The sequence below is a fragment of the Dipteris shenzhenensis genome, chromosome 5 (assembly GCF_047967505.1).
Source record: "Dipteris shenzhenensis isolate YYH24624 ecotype China chromosome 5, Dip_SZ_1.0, whole genome shotgun sequence".
NCBI lineage: Eukaryota > Viridiplantae > Streptophyta > Polypodiopsida > Gleicheniales > Dipteridaceae > Dipteris > Dipteris shenzhenensis.
The window spans coordinates 24,061,421-24,086,118 of NC_141600.1; the positions used below are offsets into that span (position 1 = coordinate 24,061,421).

The following is a 24,698-nucleotide window of genomic DNA, read 5'->3' on the forward strand; positions in this document are numbered from 1 at the left end:
CAAAAATATAAATCCAAGAGCACAAAAAAATACCTCCTATAAGAGTTTTGAATCTTTCATTTGAAGTTTATCAGATCATAAATTGTTTTTTAGGAATTGTAATGCGAGGGTTGTGACTAAAGTAAGAAACTTTATAAAGAAACAGATGCCCCACTTCCTTTTTATTTGTAAGTTGAAAATAAAAAATCATTTGTATGTATTTATGTGCATATGTGCATACATGTGCATGCGTACGTGCATGCATGCGCTTGCATGCGTGTGTGTGTGTGATTTCACCAAAAAAGAATGTGTGTATGTGTGTGTGTGTGTGTGTGTGTGTGAGAGAGAGAGAGAGAGAGAGAGAAAGATTGGCACTCAATGTTGATAATAGGCACGTGTCATTAAAAAGCTTTCTCAAAGTTTTAAGGCTAGATTCTTGAGCCTAAGATGTGAACTAGTTTTCCCCCAAAAAATGCTTAGAGTAAATTATCATACCATGTTTGCATCCTTCATTGAATCTGCCAAAAAAAATTTCATATTGAATGGGCTATTGTGTCTTTGCCATGGTTTCGTGTCATTGCATGCTATTATTAACTTCTTCACAGGATGCAACCATGGGCTTAGAAACCTGCTTGGGATCCCCAAAGAATCCAACATATACTTGCTTTGTACAGCCATTTACTTGAACTGGCATGCTTTTTTGGAAAGATAAGATGTAGGAAGGAAGGTGGCAGACACATATTCTAGCTCGAAATCAAGCTAGAACCCTTTCCATTGACACTTTGTAAGCTCCTTGGTAATTTTTGTTGAATGAAGGTCAAAACAACACTTTCCACAAAAGTCAATGACATACTCCAATTCATCATGCAAATCCATGCCCAAAGAGGACATTGCTACCTCACAAGACAGAATGACACCCTCTAAGGATGGATAATCACTTTGGATTCCCCAAAGTCCCACTTTCATAAGCAGAGAATTTCTATGTAGCCCATTTCCCAATCCCATTTTGGAGGAGCAGTCACAATTGAACTTAACATCGAACTGCCTCTCTAGCTCTTTCCCACAAAAATCACCAATAAAAGCATATAATCTCATAAGAAGGAAACTTAATGAGGCACATGAGCACATGATTATAGGGGCATGATTACCTATTTTGACCTTGGCCTAGCCTCCTCTAATATGCATTATTGTGTGGTATAGCATACTTTAGTAGGCATTAGTATGCAAATGAACCTTTTCTTTTGCTTGTTTAGTCCCTTTATATAGGATTCCCATCCATACACGTGACCCAACTATCCCCCCGTTTCCCTTTTGCTCCTCCACTATCAAAAGAAAACCCTTTGGGTCTATCTTATGGCATCCAAAACAATCTAAGGTAGCTCGCTCCCTCTGTCAACTACTTAAGGATACATCTTTAGAACGTAAGAAGATTTTGGAAAGCAAACAAAGAAACAACAAACAGTAAGATTAAGTCCCATATTAAGTAGGTCTATAATTCTTAGTTCTGTCTCCTTTCTATCTCATACCACAAATACAACTGATTGGAATGTATTGAAGCACTACCCTTCATGACTACTTATATTATTAACAATGCATGCAAACACTTCATAAATCATCATAACCTTAAAGAATCACCTTCATTTCAATGTAAGAAAAGTGTTAGACAATCATTTGCAGCTTGCATTACTCAAAAATTTTGCTCTCGAGGCAAGATGCATTATGAGCATGCAAGAAATAATATTAACCTGAATGGTTGTTTACTTCCAATCTAGAATCTTTACTGGTTCTTCGGAGTTACAGTTAAATAAGACTTTAAAATTTTCTGGTCAAGATGATAGTAATGCGGCATCTTTTTAAAGGGCTTCAAATCCAAATCCAGAAATTTTACCTGCACAAGCCACAGAAACTGATCAACCAAGGTACGTGGCTTGCTTTCACAGACTAGTGCACAGCTTGATACAAGGTTTTCATACCAAACCATGAAAGAAAAACAAGGGACAAAGATAGATTTTATGAACAAAACCTATTGAAGACAGTGAAAATATGCTGTAGCATATTTGATGCACTTTCTCTTAACATACTGCACGACAATTTACAAGTACATTGAAGGTAACACAATGTGCTCATTCATGGCAATAAATAGCCCTCCATACTCTATCAACTGCATACGTCTTAAAAATGCCACCATCCAATACTCATTCTGCTTTACAATTTGGAGCTCAGTAAGCAGATTTCAAGAAATAAGACACAGGTCAAAATCATCTTCTGCTGGGCATTTGGTTACATAGAAATCAATCTTTATAGTCACAATATTTTCAAGTCAATAGATATAGCATGCATTACAAGAATGGATTTGTTGACAGGTGGTCATATGTGGTGCTCATATGAATAGATAATGATAAACACTGTACAAGAACCAGCTTGCAGAGACTAAGTAAACATACAGGACTCAAATTTTAATTGGAATTAGTAACTTGTAACAATCCAAGCTATTGGTATTGATCTGCACTTACTGCTGCAAAGATCTCTCTCTACAGTCAAAAATCATTTCAGAGACTTCAGCTGATTCGCAAAGGGAATTAAAGGTAATTCTAATTTCATACTCTCCACAATAAGCCATCACCTTCAGCAGTTTTGCTTTGTAGAAGCTGTTATTCCCATAATGTATTCACATACACTATTGCAAGCATCACGTTTCCCTATCATTTGCTGGAAAAATATTAAAAAGCCTTTACAAGTCTTGTATGCCATAAAGTGAAGTTCTCAGGAACATTTGACTCAGAAATGACAATGTGTTGCTCAGGCAGACTCCTCTAAGGAAGACAGAAAGATAGCACCAGTTTGCGAAAACTTAAAAGTGCAACCCTAGTTTACTTGCAAAGTAAGACAAAATAGAAGTCGGGAAAACTTGAAAGCACAACGTAAGAAGGCATCTAGAATGCTTATCGTAGAAACAGAGGTTCACTGCATTACGGTGTCCCGCAGCGGGTGGGCCCTGGCGTTATGGTCTTTCAAAAGACATTTCAAGAGCCTGTATTGTATTCTTCAAGCTGAAAGATAAGATTTCAATGGAATGACAGACAGGATCACACATTGACAAGGGATTGCAATGGGTAATTACCTTGGAACGAAAGCATTTGCCAGTCTCTGGACACTGGAGCAACTTGGAGCACTGCATGTCAATATCAACAGTTGTATTATCAGGTATCTGTTGAAATGTAAGCATGAGACTGCAATCTTTTGCTGTGGCAGCTGTTAGGTAGTCCCTTACAACTTTCATACACTCTGCAAGGGTAAGGGAATTCCAAATTTCAAAATCTTTGAGATTTTTATTTCCATGCTCAATGTTGCTATGATCTGAACTTTCATTAATATCATGAATATCGCTTCTGTGACTGGATTCTGAACACTCCTTGCAAATTTTATCAGATATTCGATTGTAAGCATGTATAGCCCCTTCAATGTCATAATAGTCGAGCTTTTGTGCTTCCAGTAATCGCTTTAGTGCATCTGTCTCATACAGAAGTTGAGAAACAAGTTCTTTCAAAACATCTATGCTTCTTCCTTTAGCACAAGATATGCAGCTCTCCAAGGCTTCTTTCAGTGGTTTCCAGTCTGGCATCTCAGTATCCATCCTGGTGCCAAAGACTTTGCCCTCGATAAAAACACGCAAATTGTTCTGCGGATTTTCAAACAGTTCATGAAGGGCTTGACGTATTCCCTCATAACTTCCAGAAAACAGATCCAGTGGAGAATAATGACTGACAGTCTTAATCTGCACAACTGCAGAGGAAGTTGTTATTTAAGGTTGAGTTTAGGCTGGTATGAATAAAACCAACTATCATTTAACAGTGGACACAATCCTAACAGACAGACACGGACCTGTCCCTGTGAGACCTTAAGAACTTGGTGCATGGCAAAACGTGAAACCTTTGTCTTGATAGAGTTCTCAGCTGCTATAAACCTTGAATTGGGTAGGAATCCACACTTTGGCTGCAAGAAGCTTTCACTTGCATAAATCAATAAATATAAATGAATATATACGCATAAAGCATACAAGCTCAAAAGCTTGCTTACCTTGAGTTCTACTGAAAAAGCTGGTAGGAAATTTTGCTTAGTCCCTGAATTCAATCAAACAAACTTTCTCAACAATTGCTTCAGAATATGAACCAGCAAATGCCACTCCTCAGAGAGACACAAGCGTCTTTAATTGATACTGCTTCTTCAAATTTATTGCTACGACATAAGTATCAAATATATCTGACATCATCATTGACCTTTACACAAAGCACTATACCTGGTAAGGGCATGAACAACGAATGATCTGATATGAGGAGCGCAGTGCTTCTATACAAGTCAATGTGGCTGACATCAACTCTCCAGCAAGGGCGTACAACATGAATATTGTGCGCCACAGATTTCAGGAATTCAGAAGAGACCAAAACAAGATTCTATTACACAAAGCAATGCCAGACAGTGAGTGAGTGACTTCATTCTAGGGTGCTGTCAAAACAGAATATGATCTGATGGATGAATAAAGCACGTACATTCTATGTAGAAGTCTAAAAGAGCAGTTACTTACCCCAGGATCGACAAGGTCATAACCCAGAAGAGGACTCATCACATCTCTTGCATATGCCTGCATCAAACTTTCAGGAGTTTGTGCACCAACAATAGATGGCCAATCTGCCCACAGGATCTGTTCCTTGTCTGACAGAACCAATCTTCCCCATTTGCTGGCTGATGCCTTCTGGTCTGGCAAGTGCTTCGAATCAGAAGGTATCTTCTGAAGCCGCAACACTTTCCCCACCTTCCCCAATGTAACAAGGTGAGTGCACTTATTACAAACTCAGCTGCACATTGAATCTGGATACATGCAGCACTCAGTCATCCAGGCAGATCTAAAATGCCTAAGAAAAATAGCATTACATTTTACAAGAAAGTAAGTAAAACTTATACTGAAAAATCAAGACAGTTCAAATTAAGTTGCACTCCGAGGGAAACAAAAATTGAAGCCATTCATGTAGTACAGGTATGATATAAAATTTCTCAAGAGGTAAGATTATGGCACTTTTATGTACACGAGTGAAGAGCTTTTATTTGAATTTTGGGGTCATTAAGTATGGTATAAGAGATTCTCTAAAGTTTTTAGGTACTTTAAGATTCCTTAGGCTATAGTATTCTAAGAGAAATTAGTAGTGTTCAAGCAAATGGTATGATCAGAGGTTACCCATAAGATTGTTGAAATTTTTGAGGCAAGTATTTATCTAAATATGATTAAACCCCAACAGCCCCTCTGCTATGCTTTGAGCAGACAGGGGAGAGAGGGTGGAAGATACAGGAGAGAGGGTGGAAGTGAGTGAGACAGGGAAGCAGCAGGGCTGCGTGAAGGAAACAAAAAAGAAAGAAAAGAGAGAGTGCAAGGGGACAGAGTACTTGCATGAGATAAGAGGTGCAAGAATATACGAGCCAATTAAGGAGTAGAGATCTCACAATAAGTGAGTACAAATGAGTAGGTGAATTTCCCTCCACAATGTTGATGAGAAGTTAGAAAGGGGAGAGCATTTGTGATTCTGTGGCTCACTCAAATGGAACAACCTACAGTAGCTTTAACTGAGCTGGAATACTATCTTTAACCGACCTAGAACTAAGCCCAATAGAGTCTTCTAGCAGAGCACAGTTATGGCTGTACAAGGGAGAACTGCAAGGAAATAAGAGGACTTCCCCTCATACAGGACCAACTGAGGGCCATGACTCCCCAGAAAGTGGGGTGTGAATTCCCAAGAAGGCATGTAGCGGCTTGGAATGGTTAAGTTTGGCAAATGGACTTCACTTTCGTGGGCTATGGACGAAGGCAACACATGTGCACACAAGTAGATAAAGAAACACTTCAGATCTGGAAAGAATACACACACAGTCAAAGTTGCATGAAATGTTTCCATGCAGGAAACGTCGCAGACTCAAAACGTTTCTGAAACACCACTTGAATTAATGGGAAATGGCGGGGGTAGGCTGAGTAAAGAAAACTTGTGGATGCATGTAAGCTTAGGAATTCTGTAGCAATCACATCGACATATGCACACACACAATTACATTATGACTTCTACAACAAATACGGCAGCACATGCTTTTAACTTTAGAAATACTGCAGCAATTACAGGCTGCTATTATGCAAACACAAGCTAGATGACATGTTCCATTAATGTCATCATATAAATTAAATGTGTTCATTGCACATAGGCATTATATATACATACATACATGCATGCAGAGAGAGAGAGAGAGAGAGAGATGAATCCAAGAACATGCCCAAACTCATCCTCTGGAAAACACAACACATAGTGCAACTCTAATCTCGTGATAGTCACTCATAAGGTTGAAAACCATAAATTTCACGCATAGCAAGGACTAGCTTCTATGACATCCCAACCGACATCATCAGTGCTCCACGGTGGGTGTCACCAGACCATAGTATAAACATATGCTCTCGCATATACAATCCACACACCCACACATATTTGAGCATTCATTTATACAACATTATGATTACATGGAAACTGCAATGTCTTCCACTTCCCCCTCATGAGCATTCCACTTTGGAGAAGGGCCAGACTTATATACGATGGATCACTCCAATATAGTCTCTTTCAATGCTGCTGCAATGTATTCTGCAGCTTCGCCTCTCCACTCGTATCTATGGATTGCTTGAATACAATTCCTCGTGCACTGACAACCACAATGTTGAGAAGAGGTCTCCTTGCAGTGTCTATCCAGCCATAAGAAACAATCGAGCATCCATGGTATGGCCAAGTACATTCAACCGTGGATAGGCTCCTTGACACTATTGCTCTCTCCTTCTCCAAAAGAGAGGTATGGATCTTCTCATATTTTGGAGGTTTATATCCCCATCCAAATGAGGCAACCGCAATTACCATGTGAAATATGGAGACCATGCAAGATCATACAATAATCCATTAGCATAGAAGCCGTAGCGTCATCAAACTCCTCCCTTGAAGCATTGTTGAATATGGAATCTCGATGCCTTAGTCAGCAGCGGTATCCAGAGGAGTTCTTAACCGTTACGTGGGAGGAATTGGATTTTATTTCTATTAGTAAATTGTTGGCATTGTCGATTGAGATAATGTCTTCGGCAGGCCTGCACTCAAGCTGGAACCGGTAGTACCCTTGTGCTTCTTGCTAGAAGATTCATGATCTTCACACACCATGCCTACCTTCTCATCTGGTGGCACCTTTGTGCAAACTTGGACATCCATGTTCTTTATTCCTAGAAATGGGCACACACACAAGAAGTATGAGCAACAACATTCCAAACTACAAAAAGAGCACAACCACTTATTGCTGCCTCCTTTGGCAAAGTTGCCCCTTTCTGCAACATGCTTCCAAAGAGGCTCAAGATCTTGTGCACATCGTGGCATCTTGTAGAGAGCGAAAACGCCTTACCGTGACACTGGTGAACACCTTCTTCTCAATCTCTTGTTACCCTGGCTGGTAGCTTCAAGTCATTGGTCCAAGGCGCAATATCACTCAGGAGTGCAAATGAAATTTATGCACATGCAATTGAGTGCCCTTCGACAGATCGCATCATCAAGGGAGAGAGTAGGAAAGAGCTTGAGGGGGCAGATGCAATAAGCAACGATTACTTCTCTTGTAACACAATGCTGTAGAGATATATACAATGATATGGTGGTGTAGGATAGACTAGGACTTAGCCCATTTTAGAGTTTATGTGTGCTCTAGTACTTGGACTATATATACCAAGTACTTGTACTTCATTTGGTTGAACTTTTCAGTTAATGCTCACGTGTGTTCACTTCTTGGTCTCTTGTTCCTACATGTGGTATCAGAGCTAGTCCTTCCAGCCATGTCACTTGTTTCCCCGTTCTCCCGCATGCTCTTGTTGCACTTCTGTCGTGGAGAAGAAGTTAGTTCTTGCTGGTCAACTTCTCTTTGGCTGTCTTGAGCTCCCACGAGCTTCGCATGATCTCGAGCTTCAATTTTATTGCAAGATTTTGCACCAGCAAGCACTCCTCAACTGGGTGACTTCATTTTGCGTCGCACGTCCCTTTTTTTCCGGAAATTTTGGATACTGGAAGTTCTATAGCTGCGTCGGGCAGCCCAGAGGAGTTCTGAGCAGTTGTCCTGCATTTTACCCCCCTTTCGGAGCTGTTCGTGCTCTCAGAATTTCATTCTGAGCAACAGATCAGAATATCATTTACGTTTTGCTGATTTTTACTGATTTCCGTACATTTCACCTGCCCACAGCCCTAGACAGCTGCCTTGCCATCCGTACAGTTGCCTCGACATCCGCACAGCCGTACACAGCACACCTCGACTTTGCAGAGCCCGGGACCAGCTCTTGCGAACCATACACCTCGACATCGCTGCCCATTGCCTCTCCAGCTCGCCATTTGCATTCCTGAATCAGCTATTCTTTTGCTTGAGCTCTTGATCTTTGTTTGAGCTCATTTTCAGCCTCTCCCAATTGGTTCTTGCAGATAGCATTGCACACTTGTCAATGCATTTGGGACAGTTCTTTGCTACACATTGAGTGCAAATCATTGCTCAGGTGTTGTGCAGTTTTGAAGCCAAGGCTTGGTGCACTTTTAGATGCACGGGTGTCAGTGCATTTGGGACAGCTTTTGGCTACACATTGAGTGCAAATCATTGCTCAGGTGTTGTGCATTTTTGAAGCCAAGTGTTGGCTGTAAGTTGATGCACTTTTGGATGCCTATTGAGCAAGAGTTTGCTATTACATTGTGAGCCATTGTTTGCCTGAGATTCAAGCTGAATTTTTGGGGCAAAAATACATTGCATTTGAACCAGTGTTTGGCTGTGGTTGAGGATAATTTTTTGGGGCAGAAATATAGTGCTTGATTGCATTTTGTATCCCGGAGGGGATTGAGGTTTGAGCAGAATTTTTGGGGCAGATTTATTGCTATTTCACAGCAACCACTTGTTAGAAATTACCCAACAGAGGGTACACACAGCGGAAGACTGATAGTAATGCCCAGGAGCTCACACAGTGTGCGTGTGGGGATGTGGAATCACAAACTTCTTAACTTATGTGCATAAAATAGATGTGCAGGCCAGTAAATAGACAATGCTCAGAAACAAATATAGAAGCAACTCTTTATATTTTCGTCCGTCCACAAAGTAGGACAAGATACAATACCAAAAGGTTCTCCTACTAGATGTGAAGCACTTCTAGATCCCTGAGCCCGCATGCTCCACCTCGAGCATATGTAGACTCTCTGTCTAGTGTGTTCTTCTCCACCTTACTGCCTGTGAATCAGCCTAGGTGGGCAGCCCCTGCCAAGCTTTGTCTGCAGCACAAAGGTCCCCTTGGTCCTACTGAATGTAGGCCCCAAGATAGCTGTTCCACTGCTCCAACCTGCTTGTGAATGGCTGCTCCAGAAGATATGATGATCACGACACCTTGCTGCCCTAGAAGACAACCAAGGTCCAGCCTCTAGGGAACTCAGTCTGCAGCACACCTTCCACTCTCCTTCACCCCCAATGTGAGGCCCAAGGGAGTGGCTTCTGGTTGCTCCTGTCTGCTCCTTTCCTGCTGGATAGTTGGATGATAAATGAGGCCTGAGGCCTCTCTTTTTATAGGCCCCCAAGGGGCTGTCATAAAACCGACCAGCCAGCCTCATCCTGGCCGACCAGTCTGCTTGCTGGCTGACCTGATTGGCTGGTCCAACCAGCCCTATATAAAGGCCCTAGCTAGGCCCTTTTGGGCTGCTTCTAGGCTCCCCTTTGCTGCTGCTGTCCTGCCATCAACAGGCCCTTGTGCAGGCCCCAAACCTGCCCCGCACATGTGCGCCTTTGATGGTGAAGTAACCCGCCCTGTGCCGCCTTCATACGGCCACTCCTTGCCTCTGTTTGGACCTAATCGCCACTAATCTGCTCCTGGACCTGCTTCTGCCAGTCGCCTTATCCATGGTGCTGATCCATACTCCCAGATGGCTCTAGGTACTTCTCTAGATGTGCTGCCCACATGACATCCATGATGCTGTCCATGTGGCAGCCCCTTTCTCTCTTTTCTTGTGGGGTACTGCCCTAGGTCTCCCTCCCCCATGCTCTCCTCATATGGGGGCTTACAGATGGGGAGGTGACCATTCCAACACCACTGTCAATGAATGCCATTGCAGTGAGCCATTGCAGTGATAGCAATCTGTGGTCTTTCAATTGTCCATTTGCTGTCTTTTCCTTTGCAGGTACACTTGCATTTATTCTTGAGCTTGCAATCATGTCTCCCAATGGGAAATTTGGTGCTAGGAAAACTTTGGTGCTAGGAAAAAGCAGCAATAGGCATACATGTTTAGATATTACTCCAACATAATACAGGATCCAGTTCACAATTGAGAGGTATAATAGCCGTTAAACGTGATTGGGCTCCAAGGAGTCGCATATCGACACATGAGTGGATTAGAAGATCAACTCAAAGGTTGTGTTCAAAGAAAGGAAAGGGCGAGCAAAGTTGCTATCTATCAGGTTATGTTCTACATTGTTTTAGGATCCGATGGCTTCAAAAATTGCATTACCCAATTTTGGCGATAGTGGCAAACTGGACGGGAGTAACTACCTGATCTGGAAGGTGAAGATAAGAAGCCACATGGTGGCTAGAAAGATATGGCTAACCCAGAAGATGTGGAAGCATGGGAGGAGAAGGATGGCGAGGCATTATCTCTGATCATTACTACGACACATGCAATCATTCCGCACATACAAATGGTGGATACTTCAGCAGAGGCCTGGATCATATTGAACGAGACAAACAACATTGGCTAGATTCTTATGCTCTAGAATCAATTCTTTACAATGAAGATGAAGGGTCGAGGTTGTCAGAGAAGTTAGTGGTTGTAGGTTAAAAGATCGACACAAATCAACTTCCATGTTAGTACTGAATATGCTTCCCAAGCGCTCCATAGGTTTGATCACGACACTAAACACTACAGAGCAATCCAAGCCAATTAATTTGAGAAGTTGGACCGATGCTCATGCAAGAGGGAGTCAAGAGAAGTACGGGGCCGACAATGAGGGGCAAGGCCTTTCTTGCATCAAGGCAACAAATGGTAAACCTGGAGACAAGGTAAGCCGAAGACTCGTGATAACACTTCAAAAGAGGCAAAGGGCTCTTCAGAGACTGGAAACATGAAGAAACAAAGAAAATGCTTCTACTACGAAAGCTTGGACACATAGCAAAGATTGCAAATTGAACAAGGCTGATCAACAGAAGAGGAGAAGTAATCCCAAAAGGAAGAACCAACAGCCAATGTGGTAAAAGAAAAGATGTTTTTTGTGGTTGCCCCAAGCATCCCAACGAAGGGTATTTGCAAACAATGGATGACTGCCAGAATGTCAAGCATTAATTATGATTCCTGTCTAGACGACAACATTTGTCACTCAAAGGTAAAGATTGAGGTTAAGGATGAGGACCTCGATACTAAGGAAAAAGATACAAGAGTACACACACAATCCAAGTTTCAAGAGCAGAATGTCAAGACTATTGCATGGCTCAAAATCAAAGGAGGATGGCACTCAAGAAGTATGCCATGCTTCCTGCAATAGCAAGCAACAATGTCACATGCACCCCTGCACTTGGGTGCAAGGTGACACACTGGCTACATCGACAAGTGCATTATAGTTCCGTAATAGGCAAAGGGCCTACAAAACCAGCCCAAACCAGCCGACTGAAAGTCGGCCAGTTTGGGGCTGGTTGGCTCAGCCCCAGCCCCCTATTTAAGGGGGATCCCCTTGCCTTCATTGCTCTTCATTGCTCACTCAGTTCCTCCCAGCCTTCAGCACTCCTACAGCTCCTCTCCGGCCCCCTATGCAGCCCTGAACACTTCCAGAGTGGCCCCTGATCAGCTTCAGCTCTTGGCCTCAGTTCAGCCTTCCTGGAGTGTCTACGCAGCAAAATAGTCAGGGATTCAGACCAGCAATAGGAGTAAGGTTTGCATATCTCAGCTCTCTCGTAGATTCTATTACTCCTAGCTTTCACTCTCTCACTCACGCAGAAACCCTGCATGCCGGTGCACAGCACAAGCTCTTCCTTGCCTTGCAGAATTGCCCTACATTGTCAGCGTGGACAGCATCAAAGTCTTGGAGTTGCCTCTCACGCCATTGGGTCTGCAATACGTGTGCACAATGTACTCTTCAAAAGCGCATGCTCTCTTGAAGAGTGTTATTTGTATCTTTCAGCTCTCCAACTATAAAGCAAATTCTCTCCTGATTGGGGGAGGGGGCCCTCAGTGGGTACAGATCGGTTGTCGACTCTATTCTCTCTCTACTCTCATCTCCTTTCTCTCACTATGGTGCATAATGCTGATTCCTCGCTAAAGGTTTAAAGAAGGCCTTGCAGTGATTACATGATTAGATAACCGTTGCATGTTACATTGGTGTTAGAGCTTTGGTCTATATCCAGCTTGACTACCGCAAGTGTATGGTTGTGTTGAGATCCGGAAAGCACACACAACCAAGCGTCATGGAAGGTTCAGGGAAAGATGTCAACTTTGAAGACTATGAAGAGGGGAAAGACAATAAAAAATGTACGCTTCCGCCTAGTGCTCAAGAGATGATGAAGAATCTTCTGGAGCAGCATCGGGTCCTCCTACAGCAACTTGAAGAACATTCAGCACAGCTAGAAGAAAGCACAAGACAACTAGACCAGACAAAACGACATCTTGAAGAAAAAGAAGGAGAAAAGGCGCTGGAAGAAAGAGGAACCACAGCTTTTGAAAAACTGCTCTTGTTGATGCGTGAGGAACGCAAAAATGAGGAGGCACTGCGACGCGTAGAGCTCGCCCAAGCAGAGAGGCAACAAAAACTAGACCAAGAGGTGATGCTTCTCCAACACAAACAGATGTTAGCCACTATGCTAGCTAGTTTGAGCGCGGCAACAGTCACCGCCATAGTTTTGTCATCGACAAAGGTAACACCACTCACTCGGTCCACACCAAATTTCGTTAATTATGATGATAAGTGTGACCACTCAGCTATCCTTTAGTCTATTCATCAGTTCGTCGCTCATTTTCCGATAGTGCGGATTCAAGATGAGCAAGACAAAGTCCACCTAGCAGCCCCTCATCTTATCGTTGAGGCGGTTACCTGATGGCAACAATGGGCTAGTAAGCATACTAACCCCACAACTTTTAAGAAAAATTTTGTTTGGGCAACATTTGTTACCGATCTGAAAGTCCGTTTTCTATAGCTGCAATATAGGCTTAACTTGAAGGATGAGTTTTCTTGTCTCTCCCAAAATGGGTTGCCTATGTTATCTTACAGTAACAAGGTCATCACCTTGACAATTGGGCATGTTTGAAAGTGATAAGATGAAGCAATTCATTCGAGAATTGGACACTAACATCTACTTTCCCGTCCGATTACGAGTGGACACTGACTCTCGCCCAGAATCAAGAAATGATGCTGAACGGGGGAAAGCCCAAGCAGGTCCAAAAGGATTCCAAATCCCCGCCCAGCAGTCAAACAACCCAGCGAGTAAGGATCAGAAGAAGGACAACCAGTACCAAAAGAAAGACGGCTAGGCCTATGGTTAGAAGGAGTCAAGCCCAAGATGACTCCGGTTGAGAAGGCTAAAGCGGGCATTACGGGAGGCTATTTACAGCCCGACGAACACAAGCGGTACCACCAAGAGCATCATTGATGTCATTGCCACCACATTGCTGGGCACGGCAAGAAGGATTGTCCTAAGTGGCTTGCCGAAAATGCTGCGAAAGCGCCTACTTCTTCCATCGCCAATGTTTTGGCTCTTCTAACCCCGTCACCAGCCTCAGCTAGAAAGGCAGTCTTGCCTGCTTTGAAAGTCGTTCCCTCGGTGGTCTTTCAAGGTAAGAAAGGAGAGCGACCTGTCAAAGCAAAAGAAGGCACTTATTCGAGCGTATGGCACAGCTAAAGGGCATCAGTTCATTGTCCTGTTTGATATGGGGAGTTCAGAAGATGCTTAGCTATTTGCACACCCTCATGGACTCAAAGCATGCCCTATCAAGCTGAAATGTACCTCCATTCAGCCACTTAGAAGCAGCCCATATGCAAAAGGGCATACGTTGTCATACATCCCATACAACCATGTAGCCAACACTTTGTAATCAAGCAACCCCAACTTTCCATACATCCCGTACAATATCTGCTGCTCCGATCCGTACAACCTGCCAAGGATTGCCCCGTACATTCCGTACGTATCAACCATACGATCACCATCAATACTTACGTATGGACTGTCCGTAAAGTTCCTACCCAGCAACTTCCCACTCCATGGCTCGTCCGTGCTCACGACTGCACCGAGCTCCCCGAAAACCTCCGTACCGACGTACATTCACTAGCCCGCGATCATTTTCGACGCCTCTTCTTCTGCGAAAACCCTCATCCCTGTTTTCCTTTTCCTTTGGCCTTCTAATGCCTTCCATTCCAAAAGGGCCTGCATGGGCATGCCACGTGGAAGCCCATGCCTTAGGTTGCCCCCAAGGGCTTTCATTTTGCCCATAGGCCCCCTCTAGTGGGGGCCTTTTTTTAAGCCCCACCAATAACCAACTTCATTCCTAAGATACTTTGGGCCCCTCTTGGCCCTAAACCTTTCACTTGTCCCCAAGGCACAACTTCCTAGGGGGAAACTTGCACACCCTCATCTCATGACCTCGCCAACTTGATTCCCAGGGTCAGGCCCACATGCGAGTATCAAAAACTCACACCCTCATGACATGCCATCCACTGTTCACTAAAGATTTGTGCTTCTTGCACGATGGGCAAGCAAGCAAGGCAACCATTTCCTCAATAAGGCAGCTTCATGGCTAAAGGTGTTCACCAAATAATCCAATCAAATGACAATGTAGATGACGAGGAAGTTGAGTAGCTACTATTTGAAGAGCTAGCACAAAAAATGCCTCTTAGAGCCAAGCCACAGGCCTTGGGGAGCACAGCTAGATTGTGCTTCATTGAGGCCCTACAGACAAATGGATTGCAAGATTGAGGAACTGTTTTCATCGGCTGCTGCATCATTACTGCCAATTTCAAGTCAATTTACTATTATTTGCAGGCTGGAGGCAGCAATTTGCAGCAAAGATAGCTACTATGACATCGTAAATGACTCATTTCTCTTCCATTTGCACCCAATTGCACATCCGGAACCTCCGCTATGTGTACCCTGTGTTGGTAGATTTCTTACAGGATGGGCCTTAGTACTTGACAAGCCATAATAGACAACCAACCACCAGCAAGGCCGACTTGCCATGTCACCTGACTGCAGCTAGGTCGGCAGCTGACTGTCACATCATCATATATGGCTGTCAAGTGCTACCAAATGAGTCTACCAAATGCCATGTCGGCTTGTACAGCTACCACATCAGCAACCGAACTGAGTTTATCCAAATGGACAGCATATGTTGCTGCCATGTGATCAATTTGAGTTGCCCTTGTGACAAATTGCCAAACATATGATGCATACACAACATCCAGTGGAAACTCAGAGGCTGTTCCACACAAGTTTCCTCTTCTACATCTCCAATAGGAATACTGAATTCACATCCATCTGAAGTACTTGTCTTTTGTGGTGCGCAAGAAGTGCAATAACCGTTCTAATAGTTGTCATTCTTGCAATTGAAGTAATTGTTTCTTGATAGTCGAATCCTTCAGCATGGGCGTACCCTTTGGCGACAAATCTAGCTTGTAGTTGTCTAGTGAGCCATAAGACTTGTACATTTACACCTACCCTTAGCCTATGACCCATGCATCTACCATTCAATGCACCTTAATGCACCCTTCCCTTCCTATTGCCCCTAGGACCTAGACATGTGTGTGCACATTTTTATCCATAAAGGGTTTTTTAAAGCTAGCATACCTTATTTTTAGAATCTTCAACCTCAAAATCTGGAGGTTGGTTGACATAGACTTCCTCAATCAAATCATTGTGTCTAAGTGTCAAGTTGATGAACCTCTCGTTGCCTGTATGATGCAATGGCAATGACCCACCTCATGGTAGTGATGCGTGAGGTGGGAGCAAAGGTTTCCTCAAAGTCAATGCCATGTTGTTGAGCATATCCTTTCGTAATAAAACAAGCTTTGTAGTGGTCTATGCTGCCATTATCTTTCTACTTCAACTTGTAAACCCACTTAGTGCCTATGGCACGCTTGCCAGGAGGCAATTCACACAACTCCCATGTGCCATTTTGTGAATGGAATCAAATTCAGCTCTCACAGCATCCATCCATTCCCTACTCTCAAAAGCATCTTTATGGCATAAAGGCTCTTCATTGTATGCTGTGGCAATCAATGCAACATCAAGCAAATTGCCATGCATCTATCTTTGTGCACCACTTATGCCGGCAGCCAAGGGTTCAGCCTGCTTGCTGTCCCTAAAATGACAGCCCTCTCCTCAGCAATTGCCTGTTCAATAGCATGATTATCAAGTGCCTGTACATTAGGCTGATCAAGGGCATCTATCTAATGAGGTTGAAAACTGCTACAAGCTTGGGGATTTGAACGGCACACTTGCTGGTCTGAATCTGTATTTGATTGAAAGAGGGGCAGCAAAAAATCAAACACATCAGAGGCATCTACAAAAGGTTGTTTTTTACAGTCCAGCTAAGGTAAAGCTGCATGCTCAGCAAAAACAACATCTCTACTGACAATAACCTTCCTAGTGCTAGGCTGGTACAATCTATAGCCTTTGCTTTGTAGCTATAGCCAATGAATATGCATTTGACTGCCTTATCTTTCAAATTATGCCTCAATTGAGAAGGAAAATGTGCATATGCCACAAAAGCCCACGTGTGTGAAATCACAGGCTTCCAACCTGTCCATGGTTCATAATGAGTGATCATCTTCAATGCTCTATTGAGCATGTAGTTGGCACACATGATTGCATCCAACCAAACTTGTACAGAGGTCACTCTATATGTCCAAAAGATTGGACTGATTTTAATTCTTTATGTGGGATGGCATGCTTATTACTGGGCTACATACACAGCAAATTGCAGCCTTCAAAGCTGATTTGTAGACATTATTTGCCATGACAAATATGGGCAGTTGCATTACTATCTGGGCATCTAGCTTGCTCACTTTGAGGGGGGCATAATGATGAGCAAATCCAAGTACATTGGACAGCTCTAACATTCCTTCCAGCTTCTGCTTCTCCTCCAAGAATGGGAGCCACACATTTGATGCTACTCTTTACCAGTAGGCTGTTGGCTGCCTTATATATTTTATGTCATACTAGGCCTGATCTGCAGCATGCAGTCCCCCCATTAAGCAGGTTAATGCACAAGCCCAGTACACAGCATTGGTAGGTAGTGAAATGTGCCTTGTGATACTTGAAAGGCATGCAGCATTTGGAACTGTTATATGATGATAAGTCTTCACTGGTTACGCATACTTTTATGGACAGTGACTGGGCTGGTTGTTAGGACATGAGGGTGACACACAATGGCAACTGTTTCATGCTTGGCTCTTCATGCATTTCTTGGTTCACCAAGAAGCAGCATATAGTTTCTACTTCTAGTTGTGAAGCTGAGTACAAGGCAGCCTTCACAACTACTGTAGAGTGTGTTTGGCTCCGCAAGTTACTTGCAGATATTAATGTCAGCCATCTTCCACCATGATCTACAACGATAGCCAGAGTGTTTTGGCCATTGGGCGTAATCTGTCTTTTATGTGCTACCAAGCACATTGAGGTACACTATCACTATGTTCAAGAGCAATTGTCAGCTAGCAACATATAGGTGTCCAACTTCCCATAGAGGATAAGTTAGCAGATCTCTTCACGGCTCTAACGTGACCCTTTTGAAGCTTTTCCGTAAGCTTTACACCTTTTGTCACAGCCAACGCTATTGAGCATTCTAACTGATGCTATGACTTAGCTTGACGTGAGCTGGAAAACAGAATCTAACTGTGCTGAAAACTGAGCTCTAATTCAGCTTGAACTAAGTTGGAAAATGACAATAAACTGAGCTGAGACTGAGCTTGAACTGGGCTAGTTCACTAGGCTCTAACTAAGCTGAAAACTGAACTCTAACTAAGCTGAAACTGAGCTCTAACTGAGCTTGATCTAAGTTGGAGAATGAATTGCAGTTAAGTGAGCTCTAACTGTGTAGATGAGCTTGCACGTGCTGCAAACTGCGCCATGCAGGGCTGCAACTGAAGCGATTTGCTATGGATGAAGCTTGCAATTGGTTGTGGATAAACCCCTCGCTGAGTTTGATAAGCTGGCGGCAGATTTGCTGCAAAACTAAGCTAAGGATCTGGCTGCAACAAAATGTAGCTTGGCTGAAAACTGAGCTAAGTAACTGGCTACAACTGACTGTAGCTTGGCTGTAAACTGAGCACAAGAACTGGAGGACTCCCTTGAAAGTTGGTGGGCTGGATGGACACTTGCTTGGTTACCTTGGAAGTTCTGGCTGGCTCTGTCTTCTTGGACTTGAGGTCTATATAATGAGAGCCTCTAATGCTACTTTCTAATTTTAGGTCGTCTCTACTAAATTTGGTATGTTTCTTGTTTATAGGCATTGTTGGAAAATGTCCAATTTAGCAACTAATCCAAAAACAGAAAGTCGTAATGAATTTTTTTTCATCCGGTTAAGGACTTGTGTGTATTTTAATATCATTTATACATTTTCATATAATTGTATTCAGAAACGTGACAAGGGACGTCTTTGGTAATTAGATGGTGTTCCATGCATTCTGCTGGTCTTTCATGGACAATTACAACTCCATTTCGTATCATTTGTCTTACAAGGTGTTGATTTCTCTCCATGCACCTCCCTATGCATATGGAAAGGAATAGTCCATATTCCACTGTGCTAATCAAATGCATGCTTAAGAGAACAAGACCTGAAATCTTCCTTGGGTAGGAAGTGCCCATGCACACATGCATAAGCATTATATGTAGTGTGGCTAATGCGTGTCCGTAAGCATTTTATGCTGCGTGGCTAATGCGTGTCCGTTGCATCCCCCGTGTAAATACTTCCTTGGCTGAACTAAACCGATGCGAAGCATGTCTCCCAATCCCTGTTCAATCTAAACTTGACTGACCACCCACACATTGACCACGCGACTAGAGACTGACTCCATTCTTATATGACTGGTCAATTTCAATGCTGTCAATAGATATCTGACCCATAGGACCTCCCACTTCACCTCCTACACTCAGCATGTTTTGTCCTTCACGTGATCACATAATGAAATGATTTATATCTGGTAATCCACGATAAATGCAAACTGCCTGGGAAAATATTCCAACAACGCTAAGATCATATAAAGAACAGCTTGAAATCACAACGCAAAGAGAATGGAACGTAAATTACAGACGTACAAAAGAAGGATTGGAGCCATGGTAGGCAAGCACGAGGTTGGCAGCACCCTCTCCTCTGTAGGACCAATTAGAGGCCTCCGCAGCTTCTAGTTGTGCCAGGCTATCTTCCTTAGACATTTCTCGTAAACACAATCTGCGAACCAGCAAAATGCCAAGCCTACTCGTGTAATGCTTGGGAATTTCTGCATGAATTGATATGAAAAGGGCGATCCGCTCGGGAATGTGCCACTCTAAAACCCACTAAGGCCCTGCCTTTTGGAGTGTCGTTATAAGTCTAAGTGTAAAGTAGCTCCATAAATATTTCCAATAACTTGTAAAATTGGAACTATAGGTATAAATTAGAAGGAAAGGAAAAGAGAAAAAGCAAGTGAATCTAAAGGAATATGGGGAAAGGTGGATGAGTGAAAGACATGAGAGCAAAGAGGTTTGTGGTGGATGGACCATTAAATAAACGTGGGGATGTACCCATTTTGGCAAGAGTAATATAAAGGTGGTGCCATACAAGAGACAAAGAGAACCTCTATCTTTAAAGAGAAATATCTAACAAAAGACAAAACCATTTAGAATCTTCACAACAAAAGACAAGAACATTTAGGACCTCCACAAGCAACTTACTAACCAAGACATCCCTTAGGACGCTTGCACGGCCAAAAAGAGTTTAAAGTGCACAAATGGACAACTTTTTGTTTTGTTTTACTAAGGGTGTTGTGCCGCCCTTGCCCCGCCCATGGTGCATTGAATGCATCTAGGTCGTGGGATGGACATGGGCACTCAATCTTGCCCGTCCATTATCCGTTTGGGCAATGCCCATGGTGCTCAAGTCTTGCGTCCATTATCCGTGGGCGGTGCGCATGGTCAGACTCACCCACTCATACACCCACTTGGCTCTATCTAGGGACACCCTTCCCTGGGCTTACCTGCAAGCATGGGCATACCTTACAAGCAAGAGGATTGAACATGGGCCGCCGCCTTGGTAGACAGGTGCCCTGCCACCAAGCTGCCACCGCCGCCACTGCCACTATTGCAAATGGCCATAAGCCTTGCCTCCTTGTCTTATTTAGAGCTTATGGTTAATTTAGCTTCACACAACCTTTCACCTAAGCAACCTTATCTAAATAATAACAATTACATGCGAACATTCACAAAAGGACAATCTAACTTAAGGAGACACTGCTTGCACATGAGTCAAAAGGATCATATTGGAAAACCTTCAAGTGGAAATGTGATGTGTGGATTTAGAATCCTCTTACTACCATGCCTCAATATAGGAGTGCTCTTATTTTTTTGCCCTTGCCTTTAAATTATATTCCTTTTTCCTTTGCTTAAGCCTCTGCATTCAATGTGTTCTTTTTTTCCCCATTAGGATCAATGTAGACTTACAATTGTTCCTTTAAACATTCATTCTTTTGGCATCAAACCATCACTTGTTTTGAAACAATTTAATAGTCCTTTTGTACCAGTTGTAAAATCTCTCTCTCTCTCTCTCTCTCTCTCTCTCTCTCTCTCTCTCTCTCTCTCTCTATCTATCTATCTATCTATCTATCTATCTCAATCTCTTTACACGTCTCAATCTAACATTTCTTAGTTTTGGAGGGCAATACCCATGAGCAGTCATGCTCTCTTCTTAGGGATTCAAGGATGAAATGGTGCAATGTCCCTCTTCGTCCTCCAAATCTATAAGGGCCTAAAGACCAAGGTTTAGGATGGGAAATTGTAACTAATTCCATTCCTTTAATATTCTAGACAAAATGTTTTGAATGAGAATATTTCCTTGCTAGCTCCATCTTAGTTCCCTTCATTCGTGAAGACATCAACAACCGAGCAACAAACATGGTGCTCAAAGAACCTATTGCCATATCCTTAATCCATTGTGACTTTTCTAGAATGCTCAAATCTGATTTGTCATCCATAAAGTACATCCTCATGTTGTAGCACAATGTTAGCAACAATGAAACAACACCACTCTATGTCCTTACTTTGAGCTATTACTATGGGTGGCTAACTACAATAACCTTTTTTTTTGGCACATAAAAGTAATTTTTATATATGTTCACAAAAGATTGGTACAATGTAGCTCCATACAACCTTTGCATTCCCAAGTAGCAAATATATTACTATTAAAGATCTGTAGCTTTAACAAAACTCACCTGAGGCAGCCAAATAGAGTAGAGTGAAAATTTTAGAGAGCTTCTCCTTTAACAGGAAAGAGCGAGGGGGATGTCTTGATTTTGCAGACACTCACGGAGCCCTTTGCATCTATTGAAGGCTTTGTAGTGTTCTTCCACCTCCTCTTGCAGCAACTGAGTAATCGATTCATTGTAGTTGTGAATTTGCTGATCAAGAAGATGCTTAGCCTACTCACAAGATAAGTAGAGATATTAGAAATCAGAAAATTAATTTGCAAGAGTGACAAATTTTTATTAAACCAAAGGGAGAAAGAATCAAGAGCATTGACTATCTCATTTTGAAACTTATAGGCATTCCTAGAGTAATCCATCTAGACCATAGTGCATGTGCTCTCAAAATAGTCCAGGGGGAGTGAGGCCTCTTGTAGGAGTCTCCTAGCAAGATTGCTTTCCAGATAATAGGCTCTCTAACCTACATATGAACATATTTCCACACTTTCCTAGCATTTACGTGATAAAGAGATGGAAGGTATCTTCTTTGCTTATAGGGCATTTTTTGCAGAAACCTATAGCTTTCCCTATCCTCTTACTTCTACAGTTGGTCCAAATCGCTTTGTGAAGTATGAGCCACAACACAGTGGCATATTTTTTGGGAATGGATTTCTCCCAAGTTAATAGAAACTGACTCTACCATTTGTATTTGTTGTCAGCTAGTTTCCATTTTACAATTAGAGATCTAGCAATCTCTTCAATGTCATTGAAAGGAGTTGGGATAGGGTAAAAGTGTGGGCTCCCCACCTAGCTAAACTTTTTTGCCAGGTTCAACACATGTCCTCCTTTCCAAGTAAAATCTTCTGCCACAAGAGAATTCTGCTCATTACCAAAAACCCTGATCCTGATTTGCTAATCTAAATTCCCTTCTAATTTTAGGCAAGTTTTTCCACCTAAAATCCTAGTTGTGCCACAACTATTCCCATGTCTGTAACCCTTTTTTAAAGGAAACCTACAAAATTTAGCGAGGACTACTTGAACAAAACTGAGACCAAAATAGAATAATGAAAGCTTGTTTACCAAAAAGTACTATCTGACATTTGACTTGTTAAAAGCAATACCAAAAGTGATATCCAAAGCTGGGTTCCCTTGGTCTAGCAAGGTTCAAGGTTGCACAGAGCAGAGAGTCTGGAATAATTCTTCCATTTTGGGACCCTTACAGACCTGACATAACTAAAATTTCTTAGGAGGAGGCTAGCCCAATCTGCCTCAGGATGCAGAACATCTTTAATCACCCAAGAGGAAGCTAGTTTGAAAGCATCATGTTGAATATCAATCACTCCTAAACTCCCCTCTTTCTTAGGTCTTGTGCAAAAAGACCACTTAACCTTAGCAATTATTCTTTTGGTGTCAATGCCTCCCCAAAGGAAAGACCTACATAGCATGATAAACTTCTCAAGCCTAGCCTTGGATGGGTACCAAAAAGAGAGGTGAAAGGTGGAGGTATGGTAGATGCAATGATTAAGAACAACACTTCTCCCTACTAAAGTGGCTTGGAAGCTCTCCAATTATCAAGTTTGGCACTAAATTTGTTTAGAAATTTGTTTAGAAACTAGCCCCCTCTACCCTTCATGGAGACCTCAAATCCCATGGGAATACCTAGAAGTCTGAAGACCTTACCTTTGGTAATCTTTTTACATCCTAGCTATTCTAGAGTGTTTGCTCCCTATCTGTCAAATTTGCATACCCTGTCTTTGAGTGATTTATTATAGACCTAGATTCCACACAAAAAATGTCTATGCATTGAAGTGCTATAGTCACATCTTAAGGGGTATCTCTTAGAGTGAGGAAGGTATCATCTGCAAACTGTTGGTTTCAAGTTCAATGCATGAGTGCTCCCTCATCTATCTACTCTTGTAGTAACCATCCAAGGGTATCAACTCAGATTGCAAAGAGTAAAGGGGCAAGGGGGAAGTCCTGTCTAATAGACCTCTTAAGAAAGAAGGGTTGGGTCATTTCACCATTGACACAAATTCTGGTAGAGGCATTAGAAAGGAGAATCTTGACTGAATTGATTGCCAAATCCCATGTCCTACAGAGATTGGAGTAAAAAGTATCAACTCTGTCTCATAAGCCTTGTCAACACTTAGGCACCGTACTTGGATTGGTTGGGATTCACACTTCCTTATTATCTCTAGTTTTAATTTTCATGAACGGGGTTCCACAGTCATGTAGCACCTTTGCACTTTTCATTTAGGTTCTACCCAATAATAGTGGATACACATTTTTTGCCATTGGAATAGATAGCAAACTCACTGTGTAATGATTACCACCAATGGTACGAACAACATTGGAATAAACTCACTGTGTAATGATTACCACCGATGGTATGTACAACATTAGAAAGCATACCTATGGGTTCAACAAGTCATTGATCTGCCATCCAAACATGAAATGGAGAAGGCTTCATATTCTTCAACTGTAGTTTATTAACCACATAAACAAATATAATGTTTTTGTTTGATAGTGATCAGTATATAACTTCATTATCCACATTGGAGTATCAATTAGCGGAATAGTAGCAAGTGAATCCACAGTCTTGATAGGTGGTTCTTCATTCTAAAGTTGTAGTAAAACTCCCTATAGTAAGGTGCAATTTTGAGCAACTCTGCTATTGTAATGCTTACCCTCATTTGCTCGGAAATCTCCCATGCTTTTGCCATTTCAAGGTTTGGTTCCCCTTCAAAACTCAGTACTACTTGAGACTAACTTGTCAATTCCCAAGTTATGTTGAGCATGGTTTCTCAACACCTTCCCTCAAGATCAACATCATGAAGTAGGCCTTCTCTCCAGATGATGATTTTGGGGAATCAAAGAAGGATTGAGCATACATTCCATCACACCCCTTTAATAGGAATGCCCTTCCTCTGAGTCAAACCAAGAGCTTTCTCAAAAAGCTCTTTACCGAGTGGTTTGGCAAAGATATCTGTAAATTTTTCTTTGCTATCACGATGCTGTAGTGTGATGCCACCAAGTAACACTCTTTCTCTAATGAAGTGATGTCTGACATCAATGTGCTTTAACCTGGAGTAATATAGTGGATTCTTGGCCAATGCTTGAGCCAATTGATTATCACAGTATATTATTGTTGGCTTTGATTCATCAAAGTAGTCTATTTTTTACAATAGTCTTCTGAGCCATATAGCCTCACATGCACCTATAGTGACTGCTTTATATTATGCTTGAGTTGATGACAA

The 24,698-nt window shown here is 42.3% G+C and overlaps 1 protein-coding gene across 3 annotated transcripts; it reads right to left on the bottom strand.

Annotated features, from left to right (window-relative positions):
* Positions 1-1,714: 1,714 nt before the first annotated feature.
* LOC147901764 (inositol-pentakisphosphate 2-kinase-like) lies at positions 1,715-19,541 on the bottom strand. Of its 3 annotated transcripts, none has more exons than XM_087374963.1 (7): positions 19,325-19,541; positions 4,562-4,789; positions 4,277-4,430; positions 4,057-4,100; positions 3,862-3,972; positions 3,101-3,754; positions 1,715-1,867 (listed from the first exon to the last, which is right to left on the bottom strand). In XM_087374963.1, exons 1-7 carry the CDS (start codon positions 19,439-19,441, stop codon positions 1,757-1,759), a joined length of 1,419 nt encoding a protein of 472 aa, XP_087231089.1. In that variant the 5' UTR covers positions 19,442-19,541; the 3' UTR covers positions 1,715-1,756. The 3 variants fall into 3 exon arrangements, with proteins under 3 accessions (XP_087231089.1, XP_087231090.1, XP_087231092.1); XM_087374964.1 differs by having other exon boundaries at positions 4,562-4,845; positions 19,325-19,457; XM_087374966.1 differs by lacking the exon at positions 19,325-19,541 and adding an exon at positions 18,844-18,924 and having other exon boundaries at positions 4,562-4,845.
* Between the last annotated feature and the right edge of the window lie 5,157 nt (positions 19,542-24,698).

What these genes read in the sequence shown, in the direction of transcription:
- LOC147901764 (XM_087374963.1), bottom strand. Translation starts at nt 19,441, where the DNA reads ATGTCTAAGGAAGATAGCCTGGCACAACTAGAAGCTGCGGAGGCCTCT. An exon ending in GTTGTTCATGCCCTTACCAG is followed by an intron (nt 4,101 to 4,276) that starts GTATAGTGCTTT and finishes GATTGAATTCAG; the next exon opens with GGACTAAGCAAAATTTCCTA. An exon ending in TTAAGGTCTCACAGGGACAG is followed by an intron (nt 3,755 to 3,861) that starts GTCCGTGTCTGT and finishes GCAGTTGTGCAG; the next exon opens with ATTAAGACTGTCAGTCATTA.